Raw genomic sequence first — 26,219 nt, forward strand, 5'->3', positions numbered from 1 at the left:
TAAGGGCAATTTAGCATGGCCAATTCACCTGACCTGCACATCTTTGGACTGTGGGAGGAAACCGGAGCACCCGGAGGAAACCCACACAGACACGGGGAGAATATGCAAACTCCACACAGTCAGTCGCCTGAGGCGGGAATTGAACCCGGGTCTCTGGCGCTGTGAGGCAGCAGTGCTAACCACTGTGCCACCGTGCCGCCCACCGTTGCCTGGTATGGAAGGTGCTAGCTGTGAAGAGAGGTTGAGTAGGTTAGAATTGTTTTCATTAGAAAAAAGGAGATTGAGGGGGGACCTGATTGAGGTTTACAAAATCATGAAGGACCTAGTTGGAGATAAGCCTTTTCCCAGGGTGGGGGATTCAATAACAAGAGGTCACATGTTCAAGGTGAGAGGTGAAAAGTTTAAGGGGGATACACGCGGAAAGTACTTTACACAGAGGGTGGTAGGTGCCTGGAACACGTTGCCAGCAGAGATAGTAGAGGCAGGCACGGTAGATTCATTCAAGGTGCATCTGGACAGATGCATGAGTAGGTAGCGAGCAGAGGGATACAGATGCTTAGGAATTGGGCAACAGGTTTAGTCAGTACATCAATGCATCAACTCACACTTGTCCAGATTAAATTCCATTTGCCATTTCTCTCCCCAACTTTCCAGCTGATCTATATCCTGCCATATCCTTTGACAATCTTCCTCACTATCCACCAATTTTTGTCACATATTAGATACTATAATCAACGGTGGCCCAAGCACTGATCCTTGTGGAACACCATTGGTCACAGATCTCCAGTCAGAAAAACACCCCTCCACAATTACCCTCTGTTTTCTATGACCAAGCCAATTTGGTATCCAATTTACCAACTTCAGGACCATCCTACCAATGATTTAGTAAACTCCATGTCAACAGTATCTACTGTGTTCTCACCACCAATCAGCTTTGTCACTTCCTCAAAAATCTCAATCTAGTTTGTGAGTCAAGACCTTCCCTGCACATAGCCACGATGACTATTCCTAATAAGACCATTCTTTTCCAAATGCAAGTAAATCCTGTCCTGAAGAATGTTTTCCAAAACTTTCCCTACACTGATGGAAGGCTGGCCTATGGGTTCATGGATTGCCCCTGGATTTTCCCTTCTTGAACAAAGAAACAACATTGACTATACTCCAGTGTTCTGGGATCTTGTCTATGGCTAAAGAGGATGCAGAGACCCTGTCAAAGCCCCAGCATTCCCTCCCTTGCTTCCCTCAGTATCCTGGGATGGATCCCATCAGGCCCTGGGGACTTATCCACTGCATCTTAATGCTTTTCAGGACACTTAACACTTCCTCCTTCTTAATATCAATATACCCCTCCCTAATTTTACCATCATCCACATCCTTCTCCTTGGGTGAATATTAATGTGAAGTACTCATTAAGGACCTCACCCACTTCTTCTGGCTCCGCACATAAATTCCCTCCTTTGTTCTTGAGTTGACCTACCCTTTCCCTAGTTACCCTCTTGCTCCTAATATACGTAAAAAATGTCTTGGAGTTTTCCTTAACCCTACTTGTCAAGGCCAATCCATGGGTCCTTCTGGAGTCATAGAGTCATCGAGATGTACAGCGCGGAAACAGACCCATCGGTCCATACTGACCAAATATCCCAACCCAGTCTAGTCCCACCTGCCAGCACCCGGCCCATATCCCTCTAAACCCTTCTTATACGTATACCCATCCAGATACCTTTTAAATATTGCAATTGTACCAGCCTCCACCACTAGCCCTCCTAATTCCATGATTAAGTTCTTTCTTGCCTCCTTATATTCCTCAAGAGTCATGCCTGATTTCACTTTCCTAAATCGAATATAAACCTCTTTTGTACTTTTGACTAAACTTTTAATTTCTCTTGTCATCCAGGGATCCCAAATCTTGCCGTCCAGTCCTTTCATCCTGACAGCACCATTCTGGTTCTGAACGCAGATGAACTTCCCTTTGAAAGACTCCCGCGTGTCAGATGTGGATTCACCCTCAAACAGCCATTCCCAATCTAATTTTTCCAGGTCCTGCCGAATGCTGTTGTAATCAGCTTTACCCCAAATTAGCACTTGCACCCAAGGACCAGTCTCATCCTTCTCCATGGTTTTGGTGAAATTTATGGAATTATGATCATGGTTCCCAGAATACTCCCACACTGAGTAGCTCGGTACATTTCCCAATGCAAGCTGAGGTATGGCCCCCTCCTCAGTTGGATTATCTACATATTGTTTCAAGAATCCCTCCTGAGTGCACCTAACAAATTCTCCCCATCTAAGCCCCTAAAACTAAGGGAGTCTCACTCAACATGGAAGAAGTTAAAATTATGCACTATGGTGGCACGGTGGCTCAGTGGTTAGCACTGCTGCCTCACAGCACCAGGGACCGGGGTTTGATTCCAGCCTCGGGTGACTGTCTGTGTGGAGTTTGCACATTCTCCCCGTGTCTGTGTGTGTGTTTCCTCTGGAGTGGGCTGAGTTGTCCCTGGTTCGTGTCAAACCTCTCTGTTTGTTGTTGGAACTGCACTCATCCAGGCAAGTGGGGAGTATTCCATCACACTCCTGACTTGTGCCGTGTAGATGGTGGACAGACTTTGGGGAGACAGGTGGTGAGTTACTCACCTCAGTATTCCTAGCCTCTAACCTGCTAATGTAGCCACTGTGTTTATGTGATGAGTTCAACTGAGTTTCCAGTCAATGGTAACCCCCAGGATATTGGGAGGGAGGCATTCAGTGATGGTAAGACCATTGAATATCAAGGGGTGGTGGTTAGATTGTCCCTTATTGGTGATGGTCATAACTTGACATTTGTGCGGCATAAGTGTTACTTGCCACTTGTCAGCCCAAGCCTGGATATTGTCCAGATCTTGCTGTATTTGAACATGGACTGCTTCAGTATCTGAGGAATCTTGAACGGTGTTGAACATCATACAATTATTGATGGACATCCTCACTTCGGACCTTATGATAAAGGCAAGGCCATTGATGAAGCAGCTGAAGGTAGTTGGGCCTAGGACACTACCCTGAGGAACTCCATTAAAAATCACACAATACCAGGTTATAGTCCAACAGGTTTAATTGGAAGCACACTAGCTTTCGGAGCGACGCTCCTTCATCAGGTGATTGAGGAACTCCTGCAGAGATGTCCTGGAGCTGTGATGACTGACCTACAACAACCACAACCATCTTCCTATGTGTCAGGTATGACTCCAACCACCAGAGAATTTTCCCTGATACCCACTGATTCCAGTTTGCAAGGGCTCCTTAATGTCACACCTGGTTGAATGTGGCCTTGATGTCAAGAGCTGTCCCTCTCCCCTCCCCTCTGGAATCCAGCTCCTTTTGTCCATGTTTGGCCCAAGGCTGGAATGGGGTCAGGAGCTGAGTGGCCCTGGTGGAACCCAAACTGGGCGTCACTGAGCAGGTTATTGCTGAGCAGGTGCTGCTTGATAGTCTTGTTGATGACACCTTCCATCACGTTACTGAGAATGGAGAGTAGACTGCTGGGGTGATATTATCAATACAAGGATGGGGTGGATAGTTGGAGCCTCTTTCCTAGAGTGGAAATGTCAAATACTGGGGAGCATTGGTTTAAGAGGCATTTAGACAGACGCATGAGTAGGCAGGAAACAGGCAGGGGATATGGACCATGAGCAGGCAGATGGGATTAGAATGGTGTCATGGTCAGCACAGACATGATGGGCCAAAAGGCCTGTTCTAAACTAGTCAATCTCTCCCATGGTCATCACTGTACTAATATCCCACCGTCAGCAACACTTATAAAAACTGCAGTACACATTCTTAGCACAACAAGTGAGACGGGGTTTTCTGGTTGTAGTTACAGGGTTGTGTGTCCCTGTCTAATGCAGAAATGGAGCTGCCTGACAGGAAATAAGCCAACACTAATCCTGATGGAAACCATTGTCACTGTTTGGGATCATCCCTAATGGCACCGAATCAGTTGGGAAGGATGGTGGCAGGTGGGTGAGGGAGTGCAGACAGAACAACTGCAATTCCAGGGACAACACCGTGCTTTCTTATAATTACCTACTAATCCCCCTAACCTCCTTATGGTAGTACATTTCCCAAGCATTCCTGAAAGTTAGGCTGAACAACTTTGTTCTGTTACACAAAAGGAAAAAGGCAATTAAATGTTAAGAGACTTTTGTCACTAGCCTAACGTACAATTATACAATGACCAAAGCAGGGCCGCCTGTGAAAATAATTTAAAATATATCCCAAAGGCTCCAAAAAGCTCATATGTTCAAGGGAGTCTTTTGAATCTTTTCAGTGTCAAATTGCACTTATGCAAAGGCTCTTGTTTATGGAATTCAATGTAGTGACTGTATGGAGACAACAACTGGGTTCAGTTCTGCCTGTCTGTGGCCTGAGAACTATGGAAGTGTTGTGTGATTTCTTTTTAATTTGGACCAAAAACACCAGAATCAAATAAAATTGCTTTTTTTTTAAGGAAATACTTCACAACAGTCTGAATGTGATGCCCAGCTCCATTTACCTTCCAAGTTTCACTGGAACATCAGATCACACTGAAAGCCTCCAACCCTGTACTACATCTAATTATAAAGTTGGAAAATGATATTAACTCGATGCAAAAAGCTGTGATTTGCAGCTGGACACAGGGCAGGAAAAGCAGGGTGACCATGAGGAGCTGTGATGTTGGGATTTGCAGGTGAAAGTAATTTATTAAAGTCATTAACAAGCAATTGCTGCTTATGGTGAAGGAAATTGAGAATGAAGGCAGTTTTCATCCACCAAACAAAAAGCTCAGCTAAAGCTGCTTGAAGTAGAAACCCATTACAAGTTGGATAAAAGAAGCTCATTGGCAGATGAGTAGATTTATGCCTTTGACCTGGTTAATTATTTACCAATGTGCATTTGACTGTATTTTGAATAATCTGGCACTACAGATTTCACTGTTACATTTTTATTTTTGAAATCTTTCCTGAAATGTTTCAGATTTGTTTCGTGGTTATTAATGCTCACATTCCTGAGGATGGTCCGAACGGAGAGGAACCTGGGACCAGGTGACCTATATGGTACTGAGAGTCCACTTTAAGGAAGTTAGTGAGTGTGGCCTGGAGACTGCAGGGATACAGAGACATACAGAGGGAACACCCTGTAGGGGTGTTGCTGTGACAATCTGTGGCCACAGCTGCTCAGTTACAGGCATCAACACTGAAAACAACCCACACACACACACAGCCAAGACCTACATCCCATGTGACACTTGTACCAGCCTCTCCCAAACTGGTCTCATCAACTTCCAGCAAGCCTGTCCTATGTCAACCTTCCCCAGCCCCAACAAATTCCACTTCCTGCTCCTCAGCATCTCCGCTGGATGGAAGCATGCTGTTGGTTGTCCCTTGATGTCACTCATTTAATTTTAATAAAGAGAGAATGAATCACTTGTGTTTACCTTCTCCAGACCATTCTTAATCAAACACCAACACAAGTCTTAACATCTTGTAATCTTTCCTCATTATGGATAACCACAACTACTCAGCAAGGGTGATGATGAAGCATTCTCGATTGCATAATGCCAGTAAGTACAGCTAAAAATAAGGTTTAGTAACAAATTAAATAATCTCAAAGCCACAATGGTAACTGCAAAGTTGAGAAATCATTAGCATTTATCTTTGATTTCCCTTGATCAGGACATAGTGGAATGAGAAAGAAATGGGAAGTTACACTTGGAAAACAATTCTTCAATAATTGTGATTGTGAAAGCAAAGTATTTCCAAGTGAGCATAAACCTGTTACCACCAACTTGTACCACCAACAGGTCCTTCACTTGGGTCAGAGTTTCTGTTGGTGCAAAGTCTAATCATTAATATTATGAATGATTCGTTTAAACCATGAAATATTTTTTCTTGTTTCCATTCGATGATGTTTAATTTTGATAGGACATTTTAGATTCAAGCAATTACCGTCTCAAAAGTGCACTTTTTTTTTAGATCTTGACTAAGTGCACCCAGTGAGAGCATATATCTGTTTTTAATGGTTTGCAAATAAGAATGCCAGACAGTGTTATTTTAGACCTTTCAGAATTTGCACTGTGCTCAGGGAGTATATTCTTTCAGACTTATCACTTGCTTTCAGCTCTTGCCCAGTTGTTGTATAACTCATGCAATTGTATATTTTGGGAGATGAATCTTCCTGTGAGACAGCGGATCAGATTCTCACTGCTTGGTGTTGGAGCTCAGGAGGAGGGAAGCCACTTGTGACCTGGAACCTTTCCTTCAGGATCGATCAGAGCGGTAAGCTTTACGCTGTGTTGTCTAATGATGCTTTCTTTAGAGTTAAGTTCACTCAGGAAGTAAATTCAGAATTAAGTTGTTGATTTGTGCAGGGTGAAATTGGAACAAATCTTTTTTTGTGCATTTTGATTTATTTTTTAAATGGTTCCAAAGTATAGTTGATCTGAACTCGACAGACAAATGGAGAAGAAGAAACTCATGAGTTTCAAACTCAATCCATGTTGTTAACTGGTCCCAGCCTGTGTGGTCACTGTGACCAACGCAACACAGATTTATCTCCCTGACTTGCCTGGATTAAACTGGGGATAAAGCTGCCTGGTTAAAGTACTGAATTAGGGTCAATCAGTCAAATTGCTTCATAAACTTTAACAAAACGTAGCTTCAAATTTTCTATTTTGTTGTAGTTGCATGTGCTCCAACTATGCACTATTCCAATCAATTTATGTTGTGCCCTTAAGCACAGATCCAAATCTGCACACAGTTTCAGCTGATAAGCCCAATCTTAAACACGCAGATGACTCACACTGTCACTGTTCCCCAATGGATAATGGTCAGATAGATGAGGACCACAGGCATCTGTGGAACCACAAAACTGCACCTTCAGGACAGAAAGGGGAAAACTGGAGACTGCAAGAAAACCAGTGGCGAGAGTGTATTGGAACCATGGGGGAGATCTGTGTCAATGCTGTTAATAATGGGCCCAGAGCATAGTCAAATGTCATAATCATGGCTGTTAAAGACGTGAAGGCATGGAGTTTGATCAAAACAGACGCAAATTCCAGCAAAAAATGTAAAGGCAGAATTTTTTGGATTAGAGCTAAATTATAAAAATAGTAGTCGTGAACCGCTGATATGAATAGTTTTATTGTGATATTATCCTTTATCATATTATACTTGTGTCTTGTGCAATAAAATCCCCAATCACAAATCATCTTCAGAAACTGAATATGTTACTTACATAAAAGTTTAAATAAAGATCATCTCAGGCAGAGAGAGGATTATCATTTCATCAGAATTGGAATGTTCTGTGTGATTCTCCTTCAATCCATTGTCATTGTCATGTTCGACTCAATGGCCCTTCATAGGAGATGGGTCTACTACAGGCAGCATGAGTCCAAATTACAACTCAACGTCTAAATACGTTCACATTTAAATTATGAGAATCACCTAGGTACATGTAACCTGACTTTGAAACCACGACTGGATTTAAGGCTAGTCATGAGAAATATAGGAGAGAAACTTGTATAGCTCTTAGGAACAGGGAGTTTGGTGAGTGAGGGGCCGGGTAAGTGAGGAGCCGGGTGATGAGGAGCTGAGTGACTGAGGGACTGGGTGAGTGAGGGACTGGGTGAGTGAGGGACTGGGTGAGTGAGGGGCCAGGTGATTGAGGAGCTGGGTGAGTGAGGGGCCGAGTGAGTGAGGGGCCGGGTGAGTGAGGGGCCGGGTGATGAGGAGCTGAGTGACTGAGGGACTGGGTGAGTGAGGGACTGGGTGAGTGAGGGACTGGGTGAGTGAGGGACTGGGCGAGTGAGGGGCCGGGCGAGTGAAGGGCCGGGCGAGTGAGGGGCCGGGCGAGTGAGGGACCGGGCGAGTGAGGGACTGGGCGAGTGAGGGACTGGGTGAGTGAGGGGCCAGGTGATTGAGGAGCTGGGTGAGTGAGGGGCCGAGTGAGTGAGGGGCCGGGTGAGTGAGGGGCCGGGTGATGAGGAGCTGAGTGACTGAGGGACTGGGTGAGTGAGGGACTGGGTGAGTGAGGGACTGGGTGAGTGAGGGACTGGGCGAGTGAGGGGCCGGGCGAGTGAAGGGCCGGGCGAGTGAGGGGCCGGGCGAGTGAGGGACCGGGCGAGTGAGGGACTGGGCGAGTGAGGAGACGGGTGGGTGAGGGGCCGGGTGAGTGAGGGGCCGGGTGAGTGAGGGACCGGGCGAGTGAGGGACCGGGTGAGTGAGGGACCGGGTGAGTGAGGGGCCGGGTGAGTGAGGGACCGGGTGAGTGAGGGGCCGGGCGAGTGAGGAGACGGGTGAGTGAGGGACCGGGCGAGTGAGGGACCGGGCGAGTGAGGGACCGGGTGAGTGAGGGGCCGGGTGAGTGAGGGACCGGGTGAGTGAGGGGCCGGGTGAGTGAGGGGCCGGGTGAGTGAGGGGCCGGGTGAGTGAGGGACCGGGTGAGTGAGGGGCCGGGTGAGTGAGGAGACGGGTGACTGAGGGTCTGGGTGATGAGGGACCGGGTGAGTGAGGGGCCGGGTGAGTGAGGGACCGGGTGAGTGAGGGGCCGGGTGAGTGAGGGACCGGGTGAGTGAGGGACCGGGTGAGTGAGGGGCCGGGTGAGTGAGGGGCCGGGTGATGAGGGACCGGGTGAGTGAGGGACCGGGTGAGTGAGGGACCGGGTGAGTGAGGGGCCGGGTGAGTGAGGGACCGGGTGAGTGAGGGGCCGGGTGAGTGAGGGGCCGGGTGATGAGGGACCGGGTGAGTGAGGGACCGGGTGAGTGAGGGACCGGGTGAGTGAGGGGCCGGGTGAGTGAGGGGCCGGGTGAGTGAGGGACCGGGTGAGTGAGGGGCCGGGTGAGTGAGGGACCGGGTGAGTGAGGGGCCGGGTGAGTGAGGGGCCGGGTGAGTGAGGGGCCGGGTGAGTGAGGGGCCGGGTGAGTGAGGGACCGGGTGAGTGAGGGGCCGGGTGAGTGAGGGACCGGGTGAGTGATGTGTTGGTGAAAGGAGGAGATTGAATTCTGAGACATTTAAAGATTGGTCAAGTTCCTTGATGGCTAGAGTTGGAAAACTCATTAACAAACAACTGCATATTGAACAATACAGCACAGAACAGGCCCTTCGGCCCACGATAGTGGTCACACTCATTAGGAGATAATCGCTCGGGAATTAAGTGAAGCTTTCCGTTTCTGCTCTGAGTGTGTGTTCAGGTTCAGAACAGCAGTGACCAGGGACACCGCAGCTGATGGTGGAGAGAGTGTAGCTGGGTCCCCTTACAGGGGGGTCAATACCACTGAGGGAGGCTGACCCAGGGAGGTGGTAGTGAGGGAGGCTGTCCCAGGGAGGTGATAGTGAGGTAGGGAGTGAGGGAGGGAGTGAGGGAGGCTGACCCAGGGAGGAGATAGTGAGGGAGGGAGTGAGGGAGGCTGTCCCAGGGAGGAGATAGTGAGGGAGGCTGTCCCAGGGAGGAGATATGAGGGAGGGAGTGAGGGAGGCTGTCCCAGGGAGGTGATAATGAGGGAGGGAGTGAGGGAGACTGTCCCAGGGAGGTGATAGTGAGGGAGGGAGTGAGGGAGGGAGTGAGGGAGGCTGTCCCAGGGAGGTGATAATGAGGGAGGGAGTGAGGGAGGCTGTCCCAGGGAGGTGATAGTGAGGGAGGCTGTCCCAGGGAGGAGATATGAGGGAGGGAGTGAGGGAGGCTGTCCCAGGGAGGTGATAATGAGGGAGGGAGTGAGGGAGACTGTCCCAGGGAGGTGATAGTGAGGGAGGGAGTGAGGGAGGCTGTCCCAGGGAGGTGATAGTGAGGGAGGCTGTCCCAGGGAGGTGATAGTGAGGGAGGGAGTGAGGGAGGCTGACCCAGGGAGGTGATAGTGAGGGAGGGAGTGAGGGAGGCTGACCCCGGGAGGTGATAGTGAAGGAGGGAGTGAGGGAGGCTGACCCAGGGAGGTGATAGTGAGGGAGGGAGTGAGGGAGGTAGTCCCAGGGAGGTGATAGTGAGGGAGGGAGTGAGGGATGCCGACCCAGGGAGGTGATAGTGAGGGAGGTAGTCCCAGGGAGGTGATAGTGAGGGAGGGAGTCCCAGGGAGGTGATAGTGAGGGAGGGAGTGAGGGAGGCTGTCCCAGGGAGGTGATAGTGAGGGAGGTAGTCCCAGGGAGGTGATAGTGAGGGAGGGAGTGAGGGAGGCTGACCCAGGGAGGTGATAGTGAGGGAGGGAGTGAGTGAGGCTGACCCAGGGAGGTGATAGTGAGGGAGGGAGTGAGGGAGGCTGACCCAGGGAGGTGATAGTGAGGGAGGTAGTCCCAGGGAGGTGGTAGTGAGGGAGGGAGTGAGGGAGGCTGACCCAGGGAGGTGATAGTGAGGGAGGGAGTGAGGGAGGCTGTCCCAGGGAGGTGATAGTGAGGGAGGGAGTGAGGGAGGCTGTCCCAGGGAGGTGATAGTGAGGGAGGGAGTGAGGGAGGCTGACCCAGGGAGGTGATAGTGATGGAGGTAGTCCCAGGGAGGTGATAGTGATGGAGGGAGTGAGGGAGGCTGACCCAGGGAGGTGATAGTGAGGGAGGGAGTGAGGGAGGCTGTCCCAGGGAGGTGATAGTGAGGGAGGGAGTGAGGGAGGCTGTCCCAGGGAGGTGATAGTGAAGGAGGGAGTGAGGGAGGCTGTCCCAGGGAGGTGATAGTGAGGGAGGGAGTGAGGGAGGCTGTCCCAGGGAGGTGATAGTGAGGGAGGGAGACAGGAGGGAGGCTGTCTGAGCCAGGGACAGAACACAAGGGTGTTGGGATGTACAAATGGGGCATGGGCTCAATACTGTGGCTCGTGGGGGTCCTGTTATTGGGTGGAGATTGGTCAGAGAGGAATAATCCCAAAGAGCAGGGGCAGTAATGCAAAATGAGGTCCTGAAGGTCAAACAAGGGGCATTGGGCAGCAGGAGCAGTCCCAGGGAGGGGGGCAAAGGGAACAGTTGGGGTCGGAGGAAGGGTATGGGTCCGGGATTGGGGGGGGGCGGGGGGGTGGGGGTCAAGGGTAAGGAGATTGAGCCAGGAGTCTAACAGCACAGTTGTCAACAATAACGGTGGGAGGGGTCAGTGTCAGGATCCTGAGGAGCCAAAGGTGGTATTTCATGTAGACCTCATGGGGAGAGATTGTTGAGAGGAGAATGGAGGTTGATGGTTATAGTGTCCAGGAGTAACAGAGGGGTAAGGAGTGGCCATATTGGGTGGGTCAAGAATGGTAGAAGTTGGTGCATTATCGAGGGAGGGTCAAAGGTCATAGAGTGAGTTTCAAAGATGACTGACACTATTTCCTGCAGTTGGTCTTGAAACCAATTCCTCATTCTGGGAGACGGGTGGTTTTGGGTGGGTACAGTTGGCCGACTAATGGACACTTTGATGTGGTCAGGTGCTCCCTCTGAAGACAGCAGGATTGCCCTTGGTCACAGATCCTTAGGACATCAGGAGGTGAGGGAGACAATGAGCTGAAGGTCAGCTCTAGCTCATTGAAGGAGGGATGAAGGAAGCAAGTTGCAGATGGAACAGATAGACAGAGAGCATTGGCCAGGCAGGGAACCACCATGCTGGAAAACAATAGCCCACAAAGATTATGGGGAAAGCAATGGGTTAAACTCAGGAAGTTGTCGGTAACACCCTGAAACTGGAGGGTTACCATGGTACGTTCAATGGTGATGGAGGGAGTACCAATGATGAAGGGGAGCAGGGTGGGGATCAGGTGGGGTGGTGAGGAAGGGAACCTGACTGCAGGTACACCTGTGCTGGAGGAATGCCAACTTCCTCTCATGGCTCACAAGGAGGAGGGCAAGTTCAGTAACAACTGAGGGGGACAGCAGGCTCATGGCTCACTATGGATTGTCCATGAACACATGGTGATCTTGGCCCTGGCTCCCCAGGGTAGTGCTGCTCTTGGTGAATGGGAGGAAGAGCAGGACTCGCCCAGAACTGAGTACAGAGCTGTGCACTGAGCAGGATTGCGGAGGACAGGAAGATAGGTCCTTAAAGACTATATTGACCTTACACTGATCCCCGCAAGTTCTTCTTTTTTGTTGTTTATTCTTTTCTTTTTTTTCTTTTTCTTCTTTTTTTTCCTTTTTTTTTATTTAACCCCCACACTCCTGCCTAACTGTGGTAGTGCTTATTTTTCCCCAGCACCCATGGTGTGTGTGTGTGTGCAGGTGTGAGACACAGTGAGAGACACAAAGTGCACGAATCTTTATTCAATTTCCACCACCAGGAAGATAGGAAAACACCCGGGTGGCCAGTGACAAACACTGCCCTTCACATCAAAGGGCAGTGCTGTGTGATCAAAACAGTGAGGGGGAGGGTAGGGACTAAATCAAAATAGAGTTGGAGGGAGAAATGATGCACTCCACTCCCTGCGGCGCCCACCTCTCCCTGAACAACTCCAGGGTGTTGGTGGACACCGCGTGCTCCTTCTCCAAGGACACCCGGGCTCTAACGTAACCGCGGAAGAGGGGCAGGCAGTCGGCCCTAACGACCCCCTCCACGGCCCGCTGCCTGGACCTGTTGATGGCCAGTTTGGCCAGGCCCAGGAGCAGACCCACGAGGAGGTCTTCAGACCTGCCCTCCCTCCTCCGTACCGGGTGCCCGAAGATCAGGAGCGTGGGACTGAAGTGCAACCAGAAACAGAGGAGAAGGTTTTTAAGGAAATCAAAAAGGGAGTGCAAACGCCCACACCCAATATACACGTGGTCCACGGACTCCACAACGCTACAGAACAAGCAGTTGGCCCCGCAAGTTCTTCACTGATGATTGGTGTTATCCCATTGGCTGCATGAGCATACTCTTTATGAGTATAAGCTCCTGTGTACGCTCCACAGGAAGTTTGAGCCCTTACCCTTTCCAGCAACTAGGCTCTGACATTCCCAGCACAAAGTGTCTGCCCCACAATTCTCCAGCTGGTAATGGGGGCTATCTGTCAGCCAGGCCTCTGCCCTCCTTCCCTTACACTGACAGATGGCCCTGAGACTGTCATTATGCACAGGCTACATGGGTGTCTTCTGCCCATTTACAGCACAGCAGCTCACTCATGCCTGTGCAGACACTGGGCCCAGGTTCCAGGTGGACTGTACGCTCGCTGACCAGTGCTGCAGCCGGTCTGCCTGATGTAGTCCACTTCCCATCGTGAGCCAGGATCTCCCATCATACCTAGGTACGGAGTTGAGGGAAAAATTGAAGCAAGGTATCATTGACCCTCAGGGTCATTCATTGTCCACAGTGATATGCTGTTCCAAGTGTCTGACTGTAGACCCTCAGCTCCTGTGCTCAGGGCCAATGTAGTGGTACTGGCTGGCAAGTAATGACTGCCTGCTGAATATGGTACCTGGACCTTTGATCCCGTGAGATAATGCTGGGGCATCAATTTCATGCCCATACTAACTGTGTGATTTGCCACACTCCTGTTGGCTGGAGACAATGTGTGTTCACACATGGCCAACCGTCATTCCCCCTGGCAAAGAGAGGTTACCTACTTCCTGTCCAACCACCCACAACCTCTCAGCTAACAGAAAACTCCAGTCATGGACAGGCTAGAGGTAAACATTAATTGCCAAATGTCCCCATTCTGATAATACTTTCCACAGAGCTGTATATTCCACCATCCCGTGAACCGCTGAAGAATATGATGCACAGAAACACCTAAATGTTGTTGATTTTTGCTCCATATCAGTAGACACTGGTTCATATCAAACATATCTTTCAACTGACTCATTCAGGGATCTGTATTGCCATCACAACATCTTGATACATTTTAAGTCAAATTCCAACAGGACCACCAACAAATGGAGTACCGATAATTACACGATGTCATCTCCTCCAGCAAATGTAAGCAGGCAGCTCAGAGACAGCTAGTTTGTTTCAGGCAACTTGCAATTTGACAGCAGAAGATATTCAGAGACAGCTGGAGATGAAACTATAGGAGGAATGAACATTAAACAGAGTCACAGAAAGTCTGGTCCAAAACATGGAATCAATAATTTCTTGAAGGAAAAATAGCAGGAAGTTAAGGTTCAGTGAGGGGATGAGGAGAGCTGAGCTGGCCGAGGGCTTTAGTACCAATGAAAGGATAAACAGAACAGGAGAAACACTAAAGGCCTATCCAGTATCATCGATAGTCACAGGTGAGATGCCGGAAGACTGGAAGTTGGCCAACATGGTGCCACTGTTTAAGAAGGGCGGGAAAGACAAGCCAGGGAACTATAGACCGGTGAGCCTGATCTCGGTGGTGGGCAAGTTGTTGGAGGGAATCCTGAGGGACAGGATGGACATGTATTTGGAAAGGCAAGGACTGATTCGGGATAGTCGACATGGCTTTGGCGTGGGAAATCATGTCTCACAAAATTGATTGAGTTTTTTGAAGAATTAATAAAGAAGATTGATGAGGGCAGAGCAGTAGATGTGATCTATATGGACTTCAGTAAGGCGTTCGACAAGGTTCCCCATGGGAGACGGATTAGCAAGGTTAGATCTCCTGGAATACAAGGAGAACTAGCCATTTGGATTCAGAACTGGCTCAAAGGTAGAAGACAGAGGGTGGTGGTGGAGGGTTGATTTTCAGACTGGAGGCCTGTGACCAGTGGAGTGCCACAAGGATCAGTGCTGGGTCCTCTACTTTTTGTCATTTACATAAATGATTTGGATGCGAGCATAAAAGGTACAGTTAGTAAGTTTGCAGATGACACCAAAATGGGAGGTGTAGTGGACAGCGAAGAGGGTTACCTCAGATTACAACAGGATCTTGACCAGATGGGCCAATGGGCTGAGAAGTGGCAGATGGAGTTTAATTCAGATAAATGCGAGGTGCTGCATTTTGGGAAAGCAAATCTTAGCAGGACTTATATACTTAATGGTAAGGTCCTCGGGAGTGTTGCTGAACAAAGAGACCTTGGAGTGCAGGTTCATAGCTCCTTGAAAGTGGAGTCGCAGGTAGATAGGGTAGTGAAGAAGGCGTTTGGTATGCTTTCCTTTATTGGTCAGAGTATTGAGTACAGGAGTTGGGAGGTCATGTTGTGGCTGTACAGGACATTGGCTAGGCCACTGTTGGAACATTGCGTGCAATTCTGGTCTCCTTCCTATCGGAAAGATGTTGTGAAACTTAAAAGGGTTCAGAAACGACTTACAAGGATGTTGCCAGGGTTGGAGGATTTGAGCTACAGGGAGAGGCTGTACAGGCTGGGGCTGTTTTCCCTGGAGTGTCGGAGGCTAAGACGTTACCTTATAGAGGTTTGCAAAATTATGAGGGGCATAGATAGGATAAATAGACAAAGTCTTTTCCCTGGGATCGGGGAGTCCAGAACTAGAGGGCATAGGTTTAGGGTGAGAGGGGAAAGATATAAAAGAGACCTAAGGGGCAACGTTTTCACACAGAGGGTGGTACGTGTATGGAATGAGCTGCCAGAGGAAGTGGTGGTGGCTGGTACAATTACAACAGCAATTTAAGAGACATTTGGATGGGTATATGAATAGGAAAGGTTTGGAGGGATATGGGCTGGGTGCTGGCAGGTGGGACTAGATTTGAGTTGGGATATCTGGTTGGCATGGACAGGTTGGACTGAAGAGTCTGTTTCCATGCTGTACATCTCTATGACTCTATGACTATGACTCAGTAATGAAACCTGTGGGAATTAGTCAGGATCGTGTTTAAAAGCTCAGAAAGGGGATGTATGATTGGAAGAGGGTTACAGGGTATGATGGACAAGAATCTGATGTGAAGATGAGGATTATATCATTTTCAGTCCATGTAGATATATCCATACTTTCTCAAAGGACAGGAGAGGATTGAGCTCAACAGTGGGATTAACAGTGACTTTGTTTAAGAATGCCTTCAGTGATTTTAAAATGTGATTAATAAGACTGGAAGGGCTCAGAGAGAGAGAGGGTGGTTGCATGTGTTTGCTAGCACCCTATCATTGGCATTGTGACGGTGAAGCTAACATAGAGAATTTAACCTCTTCTACCGACTCGAGGTCTGTCGATTTGAATTCCGGACAGATCCTTATTGATTTTGGGTTATGAGGGTTCGGATGACTCATTACAGTTACTAGAGAAGGATAGTGAAGAATAAGTCTACAAATCCTTCCTGAAACTTATCACCATTTTGATTTCTGAAAACTTTCCAAAATTGGGTAGCAGTTGGAGGAGGGATGTTGATGCAGTTGATGTTCACTTGCTTCCTCTGTGTGTGCCTCACAGCCTCATGGAGTTTGGGAATTCCTGCTTTCTGTTAGAGTTGGAGGCAGGATGCTGCACTAATGGCTCAGCATTTAAACATAAACAGAGGTGAACCATCTCACCTGATCAATCCACAATCTCAATGCAGCAAATACTCCACATCCCATCCCCCAGACCCTTCACTTTAACCACCAACCTCATCCACTCTCTGCTTCAGTCACTAACTCTGCCATTCCTATTCGTAACCTCATAAACCGCAGCGTAAAAACATGCTGCATTTACAACCAAATGGACTTTTATAGCACTTTTTGTAGTAAAAGTACACCATCGATATTGCTGTGAGTATTAGCAGAAGCTAGAAACTGGACGCAGTTGCAACACTGTCCACATGATCAGGTCAAATTAATCCTATTGTTCACGTCAGATTACTTACAGGTGTTTGGCTAAAAGCTCAGATTAAAAATGTTTATTATTTATGATAAACTCATTTATAGCTGTATGAGCCAAACATTATCAGAAAACTATGGATGGCACGTTGGCTCAGAGGTTAGCAATGCGATCTCATGGGCCTGGGTTCAATTCCGCCCTCAGGTGACTGTGTTTTGCCTGGGTCTGACCTGGTTTCCTCCCACAGTGTAAAGATGTGCAGGTTCTGTGGGTTAGCCATGGGAAAGGCTGGGTTACAGAGATGGGTGGGGTGCCCTTTGGAGGACCTAATGGGCTGAATGGCCTGTTTCCAAACTGTAGGGATTCAGTGACTCTGAAAACAATTTTGTTTTTCATGATTTTCAATTCACCAGTTAATGACGGGTTTTGAATATGGCAATTTGTAATTATGCAAATATACACACTTGCCAAATTCTTCTGAGAATGGGAGTGAAAGTTTGGGTAACGTTTGCTCTGGATTGAGCTGAGAGTGGGATTGACTCCAAAATGTTTACTTGCAGTACCAGTCTGACCTGCAGGTGGTGCTTTTGTAAGCTGTTCCAACGTTGGAAGGTCTGAGGTGTAGTGTTAACCATAAAAGGTAAGATCTGTGGGACGCCTAGCCCCACACTGGAAACACAAACCACTACCTCATATCCTCCATTTCCTGGATTCAGGCTGAAGTACATTTAACCTCTGACCAGATATCTCATCAGACTTTGCTGTCCACCTGCACTGAGGGAGTTTACAGGGGCAACCTATTAAACTCACTGACCTCCTGACCTGTTCCCCTGCAATCCCCTGACTGTCTGAGGTCAACTCTCTCCCACCTCACTGCCAAATCATTCCCTAGTTTCACAACCTTCCCGCAATCCAACCTGACTGTCCCACGTGGTCTCATTGATCTCAGCCTCACCAATAATCCAACCCCAACAGAGGCCATTCTATGTCCTTCACTCCAGCTTTGTCCCCCAACACTGCTCCCTGAGGTTTGGCAGGTCTGACCCTAGTACGTTCTGCCCAAAAGAATTTCCCAGATCCAACAGAAACTTCAACAAAACCTCTCCCATTTCCTCCTCCTCCCTACCCCTTTCCCTCTCTCCCTCTTCCCTCCTCTCCTTTCTTAGCACTCCTTCCTTCCTTCCCCTCCACTGTCCAATGTCCTTGTCTTTGCCTCCCTGTCTTGCTCCAATTATCTGCCACCCACAAACACTGCTGGGGTTGGGAGCATTTTCCTTCCCTCCATTTCCTGTGTGCAACATCGGTGCAGGTTGAGTTTGTAATAAATAAGGAGAAAGTGAGGACTGCAGATGCTGGAGATCAGAGCTGAAAATGTGTTGCTGGAAAAGCGCAGCAGGTCAGGCAGCATCCAAGGAACAGGGGAATCCTGAAGAAGGGCTAATGCCTGAAACGTCGATTCTCCTGCTCCTTGGATGCTGCCTGACCTGCTGCGCTTTTCCAGCAACACATTTTCAGGTTTGTAATAAATAACTAAAGCATTTGAGGGCAGGGCTGACAGAAGGAAAGGCTGAGCTACATTTCATTTAATAAGGAACAAACTGCAGAATAGCTGCTTGAGTTTGGACAATTTGAATACTGTCAGCCTGTTCTGTCTGGGCCAATAACAAAGGCACTGTTTAAAAGGTGAGATCCTTATCAGTTAACAGCCCTCTCACAGGTGTTTGTTCTGGTGTGGATGAATACACCTTTGTTTAAATATAATGAACACACCCCAGAGTCTGTTGTGAAATCCATGAAGTCACAAGAGTTTTTGCACTGTCCTTGATGACTAATGTCTGACAGGGAGCAAGACGCAAAGTGCATTTAAAAGCAGTGGAGGACTGTTACAAGTTCCACATTCACTTCCTAGCCAATGCCTGCTTCCCTGCAGTTCATTATTAACTGTACTTTTAGCATTCAAAACTACCTTTGCTTCTTCATCACTGGTCTTTCAGCAGTGAATCCCTCCGGCCGTATGTAGCTGGAAGTTCCTGTCTGCAGCACTGTTGCTGAGTTTAGTGTTTCGCAGCCTATTGTAACATGTCCTTCCTGTGCCTGCTGCTGTTCAGGGCACTGAGATTTATTTTCTGGTTGGCTGTGTTTCTTCTATCTTTCAGATACACTTCCTCTCCCAGTGATTGCCCTATTCCCACCACTGTATCCTGAAATCAGGTATTTCTTGTCTGTCACTCACTGATTTCTGGAACTCTTCCTTTCAAGAGCTTAAAACATTTAACCATTTTCTATCCACGCAGCAGCCAATTATAACTAGATTCAATTATTGCAGAAAATCACTTACTTCAATAATTTCAAACTTCCTTGATGCATGTATTGCAAAGTCAGAAATCACATGACACCACCTTATAGTCCAACAGGTTTATTCAAAATCACAAGCTTTTGGAATGCTGCCCCTTCACCAGGTGGCAGGAGAAAGAACTGTCAAAGGAGCTGCACTCTGAAACCATGTGATTTCAAATAAACCTGTTGGACTGTAGCCTGGTGTTGTGTGACCTCTGACTTTGTCCACCCCAGTCCGACACCAGCAGCTCCACATCATGGATTGCAAAGAGAATAAATCATGACTCTTACATTTATCAATCATCCAAAAGTTTCTGTTGAACGTCAATGGCTGGGGGTGTTATGTGGATGGGGCATAAATGGTAAAACGTTTGGAGAACTAAACCTTACAGGTCAAAGAATCTGCTGCTAAATTCTGCAGCCAGATCAACACCAAGTGCCTGCTGCTGGGAATAGCTGGCAGGGAAGATGTGATTTTTATTATTTTTTTCATGGGATGTGGGTGTTGCTGGTTGGCCAACATTTATTACCCGTCCCTAGTTGCCCCTTGAGAAGGTGGGGGTGAGCTGCCTTCTTGAATCACTGCAGTCCATGTGCTGTGGGTTGATTCACAATCCCATTAGAGAGGGAATTCCAGGATTTTGACCCAGCAACAGTGAAGGAACAGTGATTTATTTCCAGGTCAGGATGGTGAGTTGCTTGGAGGGGAATTTGCAGGGGGTGATGTTCCCATGTATCTGCTGTCCTTGTCCTTCTGAATGGAAGTGGTCGTGGGTTTGAGTGTGACCATGTCAGCCTTGGGTCTGCACAGATAATTCTTCCAACTGAAACTCTCTAACCATGATGGAATAACTACCACAGGGGTGTTGGGGGGAAGGGGGAGTTGGTGGTATATCAGTAATCTGTCACTGTCTGTGGGACCATAATCTCATGAGGAATATTATCTTCAGGAACCAAACTTCAAAATGCAGGTGAAATCATTGGAGAGCCTTTGGTTCAAATGAGAAATACAAAGACATTATAAAAATGCTCCCAATCAGCAGTGCATTTGAAAGATCAACATTTACATAATTTTATGATTCATTCAATTGAACGACTGCCTGGGAGCTCTCCTCCATCTCATCCTCCTCATCATCATCCTCATCATCATCCTCTCAAAACCTTTGCCAGGGTTGATTTCAGTTCCAGGTGGAGTGGATAAGTACTCTGCTTCTGCCAGCTCGGTTTGAGAGTGTGAAAGAACATTTTCCACCTCTCTGCTCCCTGCACCTGGCCTCTGTGAGGCTTACGTTCTGATGATACAGCAATGAATCTCAAATACTGTACTCTGTGGATTCATCTCCCCTCACTCTGCAGTGTCAAGCCAATCATTCTTCATCTTTTTCTCGTCTACTGGACAACCAATGCACCATTGCCACAGCCCTGGGGCTTGGCAGGTTAGACTGAGTGACAGATTCCCCTGTTTGTAAAAGAGGCAGAGACTGATGATAAAGCATCAAAGATCTGAGGTTGAGGTTGAGTGGAAAGATTTCACTTAAGAGGGTTGTGACTCATTGGAATTGTCTATCCAATTTATCCTGAACATTTCACGACCGAGTGAAATTAAAACCGGAGATTGAAAGATTTTGGGAGTCTCAGGGATTGGAATACGGGAAGTAGTCAGGAAAATGTAGCTGAGGTGGATGGTCTTTTTGAAAGACAGAACAGACTCAGTGGCCTGAAAAGCCTTTGTCTACTCTGATCTTCTCTTATTGAATGGCAGAGCATGTTCAGAAGGCTGAGGGGAATCTCCTCCACCCTGTTTGATGTGACTGTCTAAGGAATCTCCTTGGAATTGTAGAATGGTCGGTTTTGGAGTGAGCACTTTCTCCTGCTGATTCATCCCTGTTTATTCACTCACGGGACATGAGCATTGCATTTATTGCCTATCCCCAATTGCCCTTGTGAAGGACAAACGCCCATGAGCCTTAGCATGTCTTCACAGGAATTAGACACCAAAGTGTGTCAGGAGCTCCCATTGAAGCTCCCCCACTGTTTCCAGCTGTGTCCAGTCAGGACAGTGTGGGCAGGCATAGCCTTGGGCATAGAGAGATACCAGATTCAGGGATACATTCACCCTTCCAGCTTCCAGTCCTCCCCGGTTACGACAGTTAATTATCAACAATACGATTGGTTGCCACAGATCCACCTTGTTGTGGTGGCACAGTCCCAGGGTGTGTGTGGGGGGGGGGGGGGGTGCACAGTCCCAGGGTGTGGGTGTGGGGGGCGCACAGTCCCAGGGTGTTGGGGGGGGCACAGTCCCAGGGTGTTGGGGGGGGCACAGTCCCAGGGTGTGGGGGGGGACACAGTCCCAGGGTGTGGGGGCACAGTCCCAGGGTATGGGGGGGCACAGTCCCAGGGTGTGGGGGCACAGTCCCAGGCTGTGGGAGGGGGGGCACAATCCAAGAGTGTGGGGGGGGGGGACAGTCCCAGGGTGTGGGGGACAGTGGTTTTTGGATGATCAACAGATGAGTTTCAATCCTCACAGCAGCTGGGGAGCTTCAATCAAATTAAATAAAATTGAAAAGGGACGGGTAATATCCAGTTGGATAATGAAAACTTGAATAAGGTTTCAATGAGGCTATCAAACAGCCCTGGTTCACCACGAACCCGCTCAGTGACGGCCAGTTTGTGTTCTGCCAGGGGCCCTCAGTTCCTGAGCTCAATACAGCCTCGGTTCAATCACGGACAAAACATGTATACTGTTATAGATGGAACCGCGCTGCAGGTCAGGCAGCATCCAGGGAGCAGGAGAATCGACGTTTCGGGCATGAGCTCTTCTTCAGGAATGAGGGCAGTGAATCTTTGAATTCTCTGCTTCAGAGGGCTGTAGACGTTCAATCAAACCAAACATTCCTGAAGAAGGGCTCATGCCTGAAACGTCGATTCTCCTGCTCCTTGGATGCTGCCTGACCTGCTGCGCTTTTCCAGCAACACATTTTCAGCTCTGATCTCCAGCATCTGCAGCCCTCACTTTCTCCTCCTACTGTTATAGATGCCACATTATAGAAAAAGATGTTTATTTATGTCAAGAACACCACATGTGGATGTGGAGAGGTTGTTTCTCCTTGTGGGAGAATTCAGGACCAGGGGATATCATCTCAGAACAAGGGATAACCCATTTAAGACTGCAATGGGGAAAAATTTCTTTCTCTCTGAAAGTGGTTTTCTGTGGAGTTAAGTATTTTCAAGGCTGAGACAGACAGAGTTTTAATCAGCAAGGGAACCAAGGTCATGGGGAAAAGGCGGGAAAGTGGAGGTGAAGGTGATCATATCAGCCATGATCTCTTTGAATTACAGAGCAGATGTGATGGGCTGAATGGCCTACTCCAGCTCCGATGTCTTACAGAAATGTACATTGTTGTAGTTCTTGAGCAGAAGAAAAACCTTCAGACAGCAAAATAAGCATCAAATAAAGAAATATTTTCTTCCTCTTTGCAAATAAACAGAAGCTTAAGCTGTGGAGTCAGGAATGACATACAGTTACACATACCCAAGACACAAGATTGTTCTGGACAACGTCCGTCAAAGAGAACCAACAATGAAAGATTACTGGGTCAGTCCACGCAAACTGTACACTGTAGACACGAGTGGTGGAACCTCCTCCAGCCATTACCTAAGATTACCAAGATACTGTGGTCACTTGGAATTTGAGTCGATCAGATACCCCAGCTACTTTGAATATAAACAGAGAATGCTGTGAGTATTTATTTCCATTCAAAATAATAAGGAAACAAGAGTCATCTCTTTCTGTCTCACCCCAACCAATTGTCTGAATAATGTAAAGACAATTTGCTGCCTTTCTCTAATCTGCTATGGCTATTACCAAGGTGTAGATGAGGCTAACAGTCCCGTGACTGAAGGTTCATCTTATTGTACAGTATCTAATACCAGACGCTATGTGAAGTTGAAATGGCATCATTAATCTGTCAGAGTTTACCATCTCCTTCAACTCTCTCACTAATTTCTTAGATCACAATATTAATTTCTCCAATTCACTGTTTAAAGAATATCCTTCAAATATGTACTTCCTTCCAAAATGGGCAATTTCACATTTTCCCACCTTGTAAACTGTTTGCCAATCTTCGTACTCTCAAACTATCTATAACCCTTTGTATCCTCCACGACTCGTCTTCTCAACTTACTTTTCTATTGACCATTATGTTGTCAGCAAAGTTAGGAACCATACCTCTCATCCCTCTATCCGAACCCTTTCAGTAAATTCTGGGAAAGTGCAGTTCCAGTACCGATCCTTGTAACACATCACTCCTTGCATCTTGCCGATAAAATAAACACCCTTTAATGCCTACTCTCTGTGTCCTGTTGGTGTGATAATCTTCTATCCATGCTAACATTGGGGTCAGTCATTGTCCACATATTAATAGGTCTTTACTGTCCTTGACTCATACTTTGGACTCTTGCCAGCTGTCAGTACCCTGGAAGTTGATATAAAATACACCTCTTGCTGCAAACTGCTTTCCCACTTCTCTTTCAATCTGCATGGACAGGCTTAATATTTCTGTAAATATTCCCGTGAACTTGTGGATATTCCTGTGAAACAGTCAATATTCCCATGAACCTGTGAATATTTCCGTGAACCTGTGAATGTTCCAATGAACCTGTGAATATTCCCATGAATTTGTGGATATTCCTGTGAAACAGTCAATATTCCTATGAATCTGTGAATGTTCCAATGAAACTGTGAATTTTCCAGTGAATCTGTGAATATTCCCATGAAACGGTGAATGTTCCCGTGAATCTGTGAATATTCCTGTGAACCTGTGAATATTCCCGTGATCTTATGAATGTTCCTGTAAATCAATGACTATTCCCATGAACCTATGAACGTTCCTGTGAATCTATGAATATTCCCATGAACCTCTGAATGTTCCTATGATCTGTGAATATTCCCGTGAACCTGTGGATATTCCCGTGAACCTGTGAATGTTCCCGCGAAACTGTGAACACTCCTGTGAACCTGTAAATATTCCTGTGATCTTGTGAATGTTTCTGTGAACCTGCGAATATTCCCATGCACCTGTGAAAATTCCTGTAAATCAGTGAATATTCCTGTGATCCGTGAAAATTCCCATGAATGTGTGAATGTTCCCATGTGTGAATATTCCTGTGAAGCTGTGAAGATGTGACTTTACCCTGATATTGTCAAGTACCACATTAAGTCATTTTGAGAGGTGGCTGGTTTCCAACTCCATATTAAAAATCTTTTAACTGATAAGATGGAGACAAAATGATTAATGACTGTGACCAGCATTGCCCTCCCTGAGGTCAGCGTGATGATACTGGGACTCAAAACATCTGCAAACCAGATGTTTCAAGATATTTCCCCTCACAGGGCTTCAATCTCAAGACAACACTCGATTATATCCATCAGACAGCCCCCTAACTGTGCCCAATATTTATTTGTTGGGGTACCATTCCGTTTTTAATAATATTCTGGCTTTGAAGTAAATGCAGTCTGTAAGTGTCATTTTCTGAGAGAGGCAGACTCATCGAAACTCTCAAGGTCAACATCTTGTGAATTGCTGACAGACAAATAAAGATCTTGTTATGTCAGCTTTGGAAATATCATTCTCCCACCAAATTTTGGATCTTTCTGTTTTCCTCGGCTCAGCTCTGAAGTCAGTGTTACAGTTTCCCAGCTGAGTTTACAGAATCAGCTCTCCAGAAGAAAGGTATTGGTATTGTGGAAATGTTCAGACCAGGCTGAGCACTTTAAAGGTGGCTCACCATTTCATCCCGAACAACGTTCTCACGTTCACAGCTGGACCACGGTTTCAATAAACAGAATGAGTTCCTTGTGAACTGAAAACTGTTGAAGGAATCAGATACCACTCGGTTGGAGATGTTATTTGAGAAGAGTAAGGATAGAAGACCATGGAGCCACGCTTGTGAACTTAGTTAGAAAATGTTTGGTTTAATGTGAGGAGTAATTTATTCACATGGAGACCCAGCAGTGCTCAAGATTAAAGGGTTGAAGCAGATGTGAGTGTGGATTTCCTGAAACAATTCAAATTGTCGCTGGATTGAGCTTGAGAGAGGAACACAAGGGCAACATTCAAGTTCAGATCATATGGATATTGCTCTAAGACATTACACTTTAGCGTATAATGAATCCGTAGTGACAGTGACAACCCTTACCTTCCGGAGTTAATGCTGAGCTACAATCCAGCAGGTCATGTCCATGTGACTCACTGCACCTAAAGGACCAGGTAGCATCAAAGACACATCCAGTAAAGGTGAATCAGGAAAAGGTGGCAATGAGCAGAAATTGGATGGGTAACTAGTTCGAAGGAATGGAAAATGTCCACCCACATTGTGGCTTTTAATGAGTATTTCATACTCAAGTCAAAAAGCCTCAGCCTACCCATTCTTCCTGATCTGTAATGCTTACCACCCTGATGATTAACTAATTATCCTGATAATAAAACTCTGAGGCTGGTACTGGCCCAATGACAGCCTGGTACTGGCTCAATGACAGCCTGGTACTGGCCCAATGGCAGCCTGGTACTGGCCCAATGGCAGCCTGGTACTGGCTCAATGACAGCCTGGTACTGGCTCAATGACAGCCTGGTACTGGCTCAATGACAGCCTGGTACTGGCCTAATGACAGCCTGGTACTGGCTCAATGACAGCCTGGTACTGGCCCAATGGCAGCCTGGTACTGGCTCAATGACAGCCTGGTTCTGACCCAATGACAGCCTGGTACTGGCTTAGTGGCAGCCTGGTACTGGCCCAATGACAGCCTGGTACTGGCCCAATGACAGCCTGGTACTGACCCAATGACAGCCTGGTTCTGACCCAATGACAGCCTGGTACTGGCTTAGTGGCAGCCTGGTACTGGCTTAGTGGCAGCCTGGTACTGGCCCAATGACAGCCTGGTACTGGCCTAATGACAGCCCGGTACTGGCTCGGTGGCAGCCTGGTACTGGCCCAATACCAGCCTGGTACTGGCCCAGTGGCAGCCTGGTATTGGCTCAATGACAGCCCGGTACTGGGTCAATGGCAGCTTGGTACAAGCCCAATGACAGCCTGGTACTGGCCCAGTGGCAGCCTGGTACTGGCCCAATGACAGCCTGGTACTGACCCAATGACAGCCTGGTTCTGACCCAATGACAGCCTGGTACTGGCTTAGTGGCAGCCTGGTACTGGCCCAATGGCAGCCTGGTACTGGCCCAATGACAGCCTGGTACTGGCTCAGTGGCAGATGGTACTGGCCCAATGACAGCCTGGTACTGGCTCAGTGGCAGCCTGGT

General features: G+C 47.6%; 1 protein-coding gene across 3 annotated transcripts in view; it reads left to right on the plus strand.

Moving 5' to 3' along the window:
- Nucleotides 1-6,137: 6,137 nt before the first annotated feature.
- The window catches only part of LOC148142123 (uncharacterized), a 224,929-nt gene continuing 204,847 nt past the window's right edge, over nt 6,138-26,219 (plus strand). For 2 of the 3 annotated variants that reach the window (XR_015752196.1, XM_087976991.1), the window contains exons 1-2: nt 6,138-6,287; nt 22,395-22,644. Coding sequence is in view for 2 of the 3 variants with exons in the window: in XM_087976991.1 (XP_087833117.1) it covers nt 22,418-22,644 (227 nt within the window). In the remaining variant the exon portion in view is untranslated. Of the gene's footprint in view, nt 6,288-17,129; nt 17,210-22,394; nt 22,645-26,219 lie in introns of those variants that run through there. The other variant, XM_087976992.1, reaches the window with a different exon arrangement.

The sequence above is a fragment of the Chiloscyllium plagiosum genome, unplaced genomic scaffold (genome assembly GCF_037043375.1).
Source record: "Chiloscyllium plagiosum isolate Xiang-an unplaced genomic scaffold, Cpla_swu_hap1 HiC_scaffold_30, whole genome shotgun sequence".
Lineage (NCBI taxonomy): Eukaryota > Metazoa > Chordata > Chondrichthyes > Orectolobiformes > Hemiscylliidae > Chiloscyllium > Chiloscyllium plagiosum.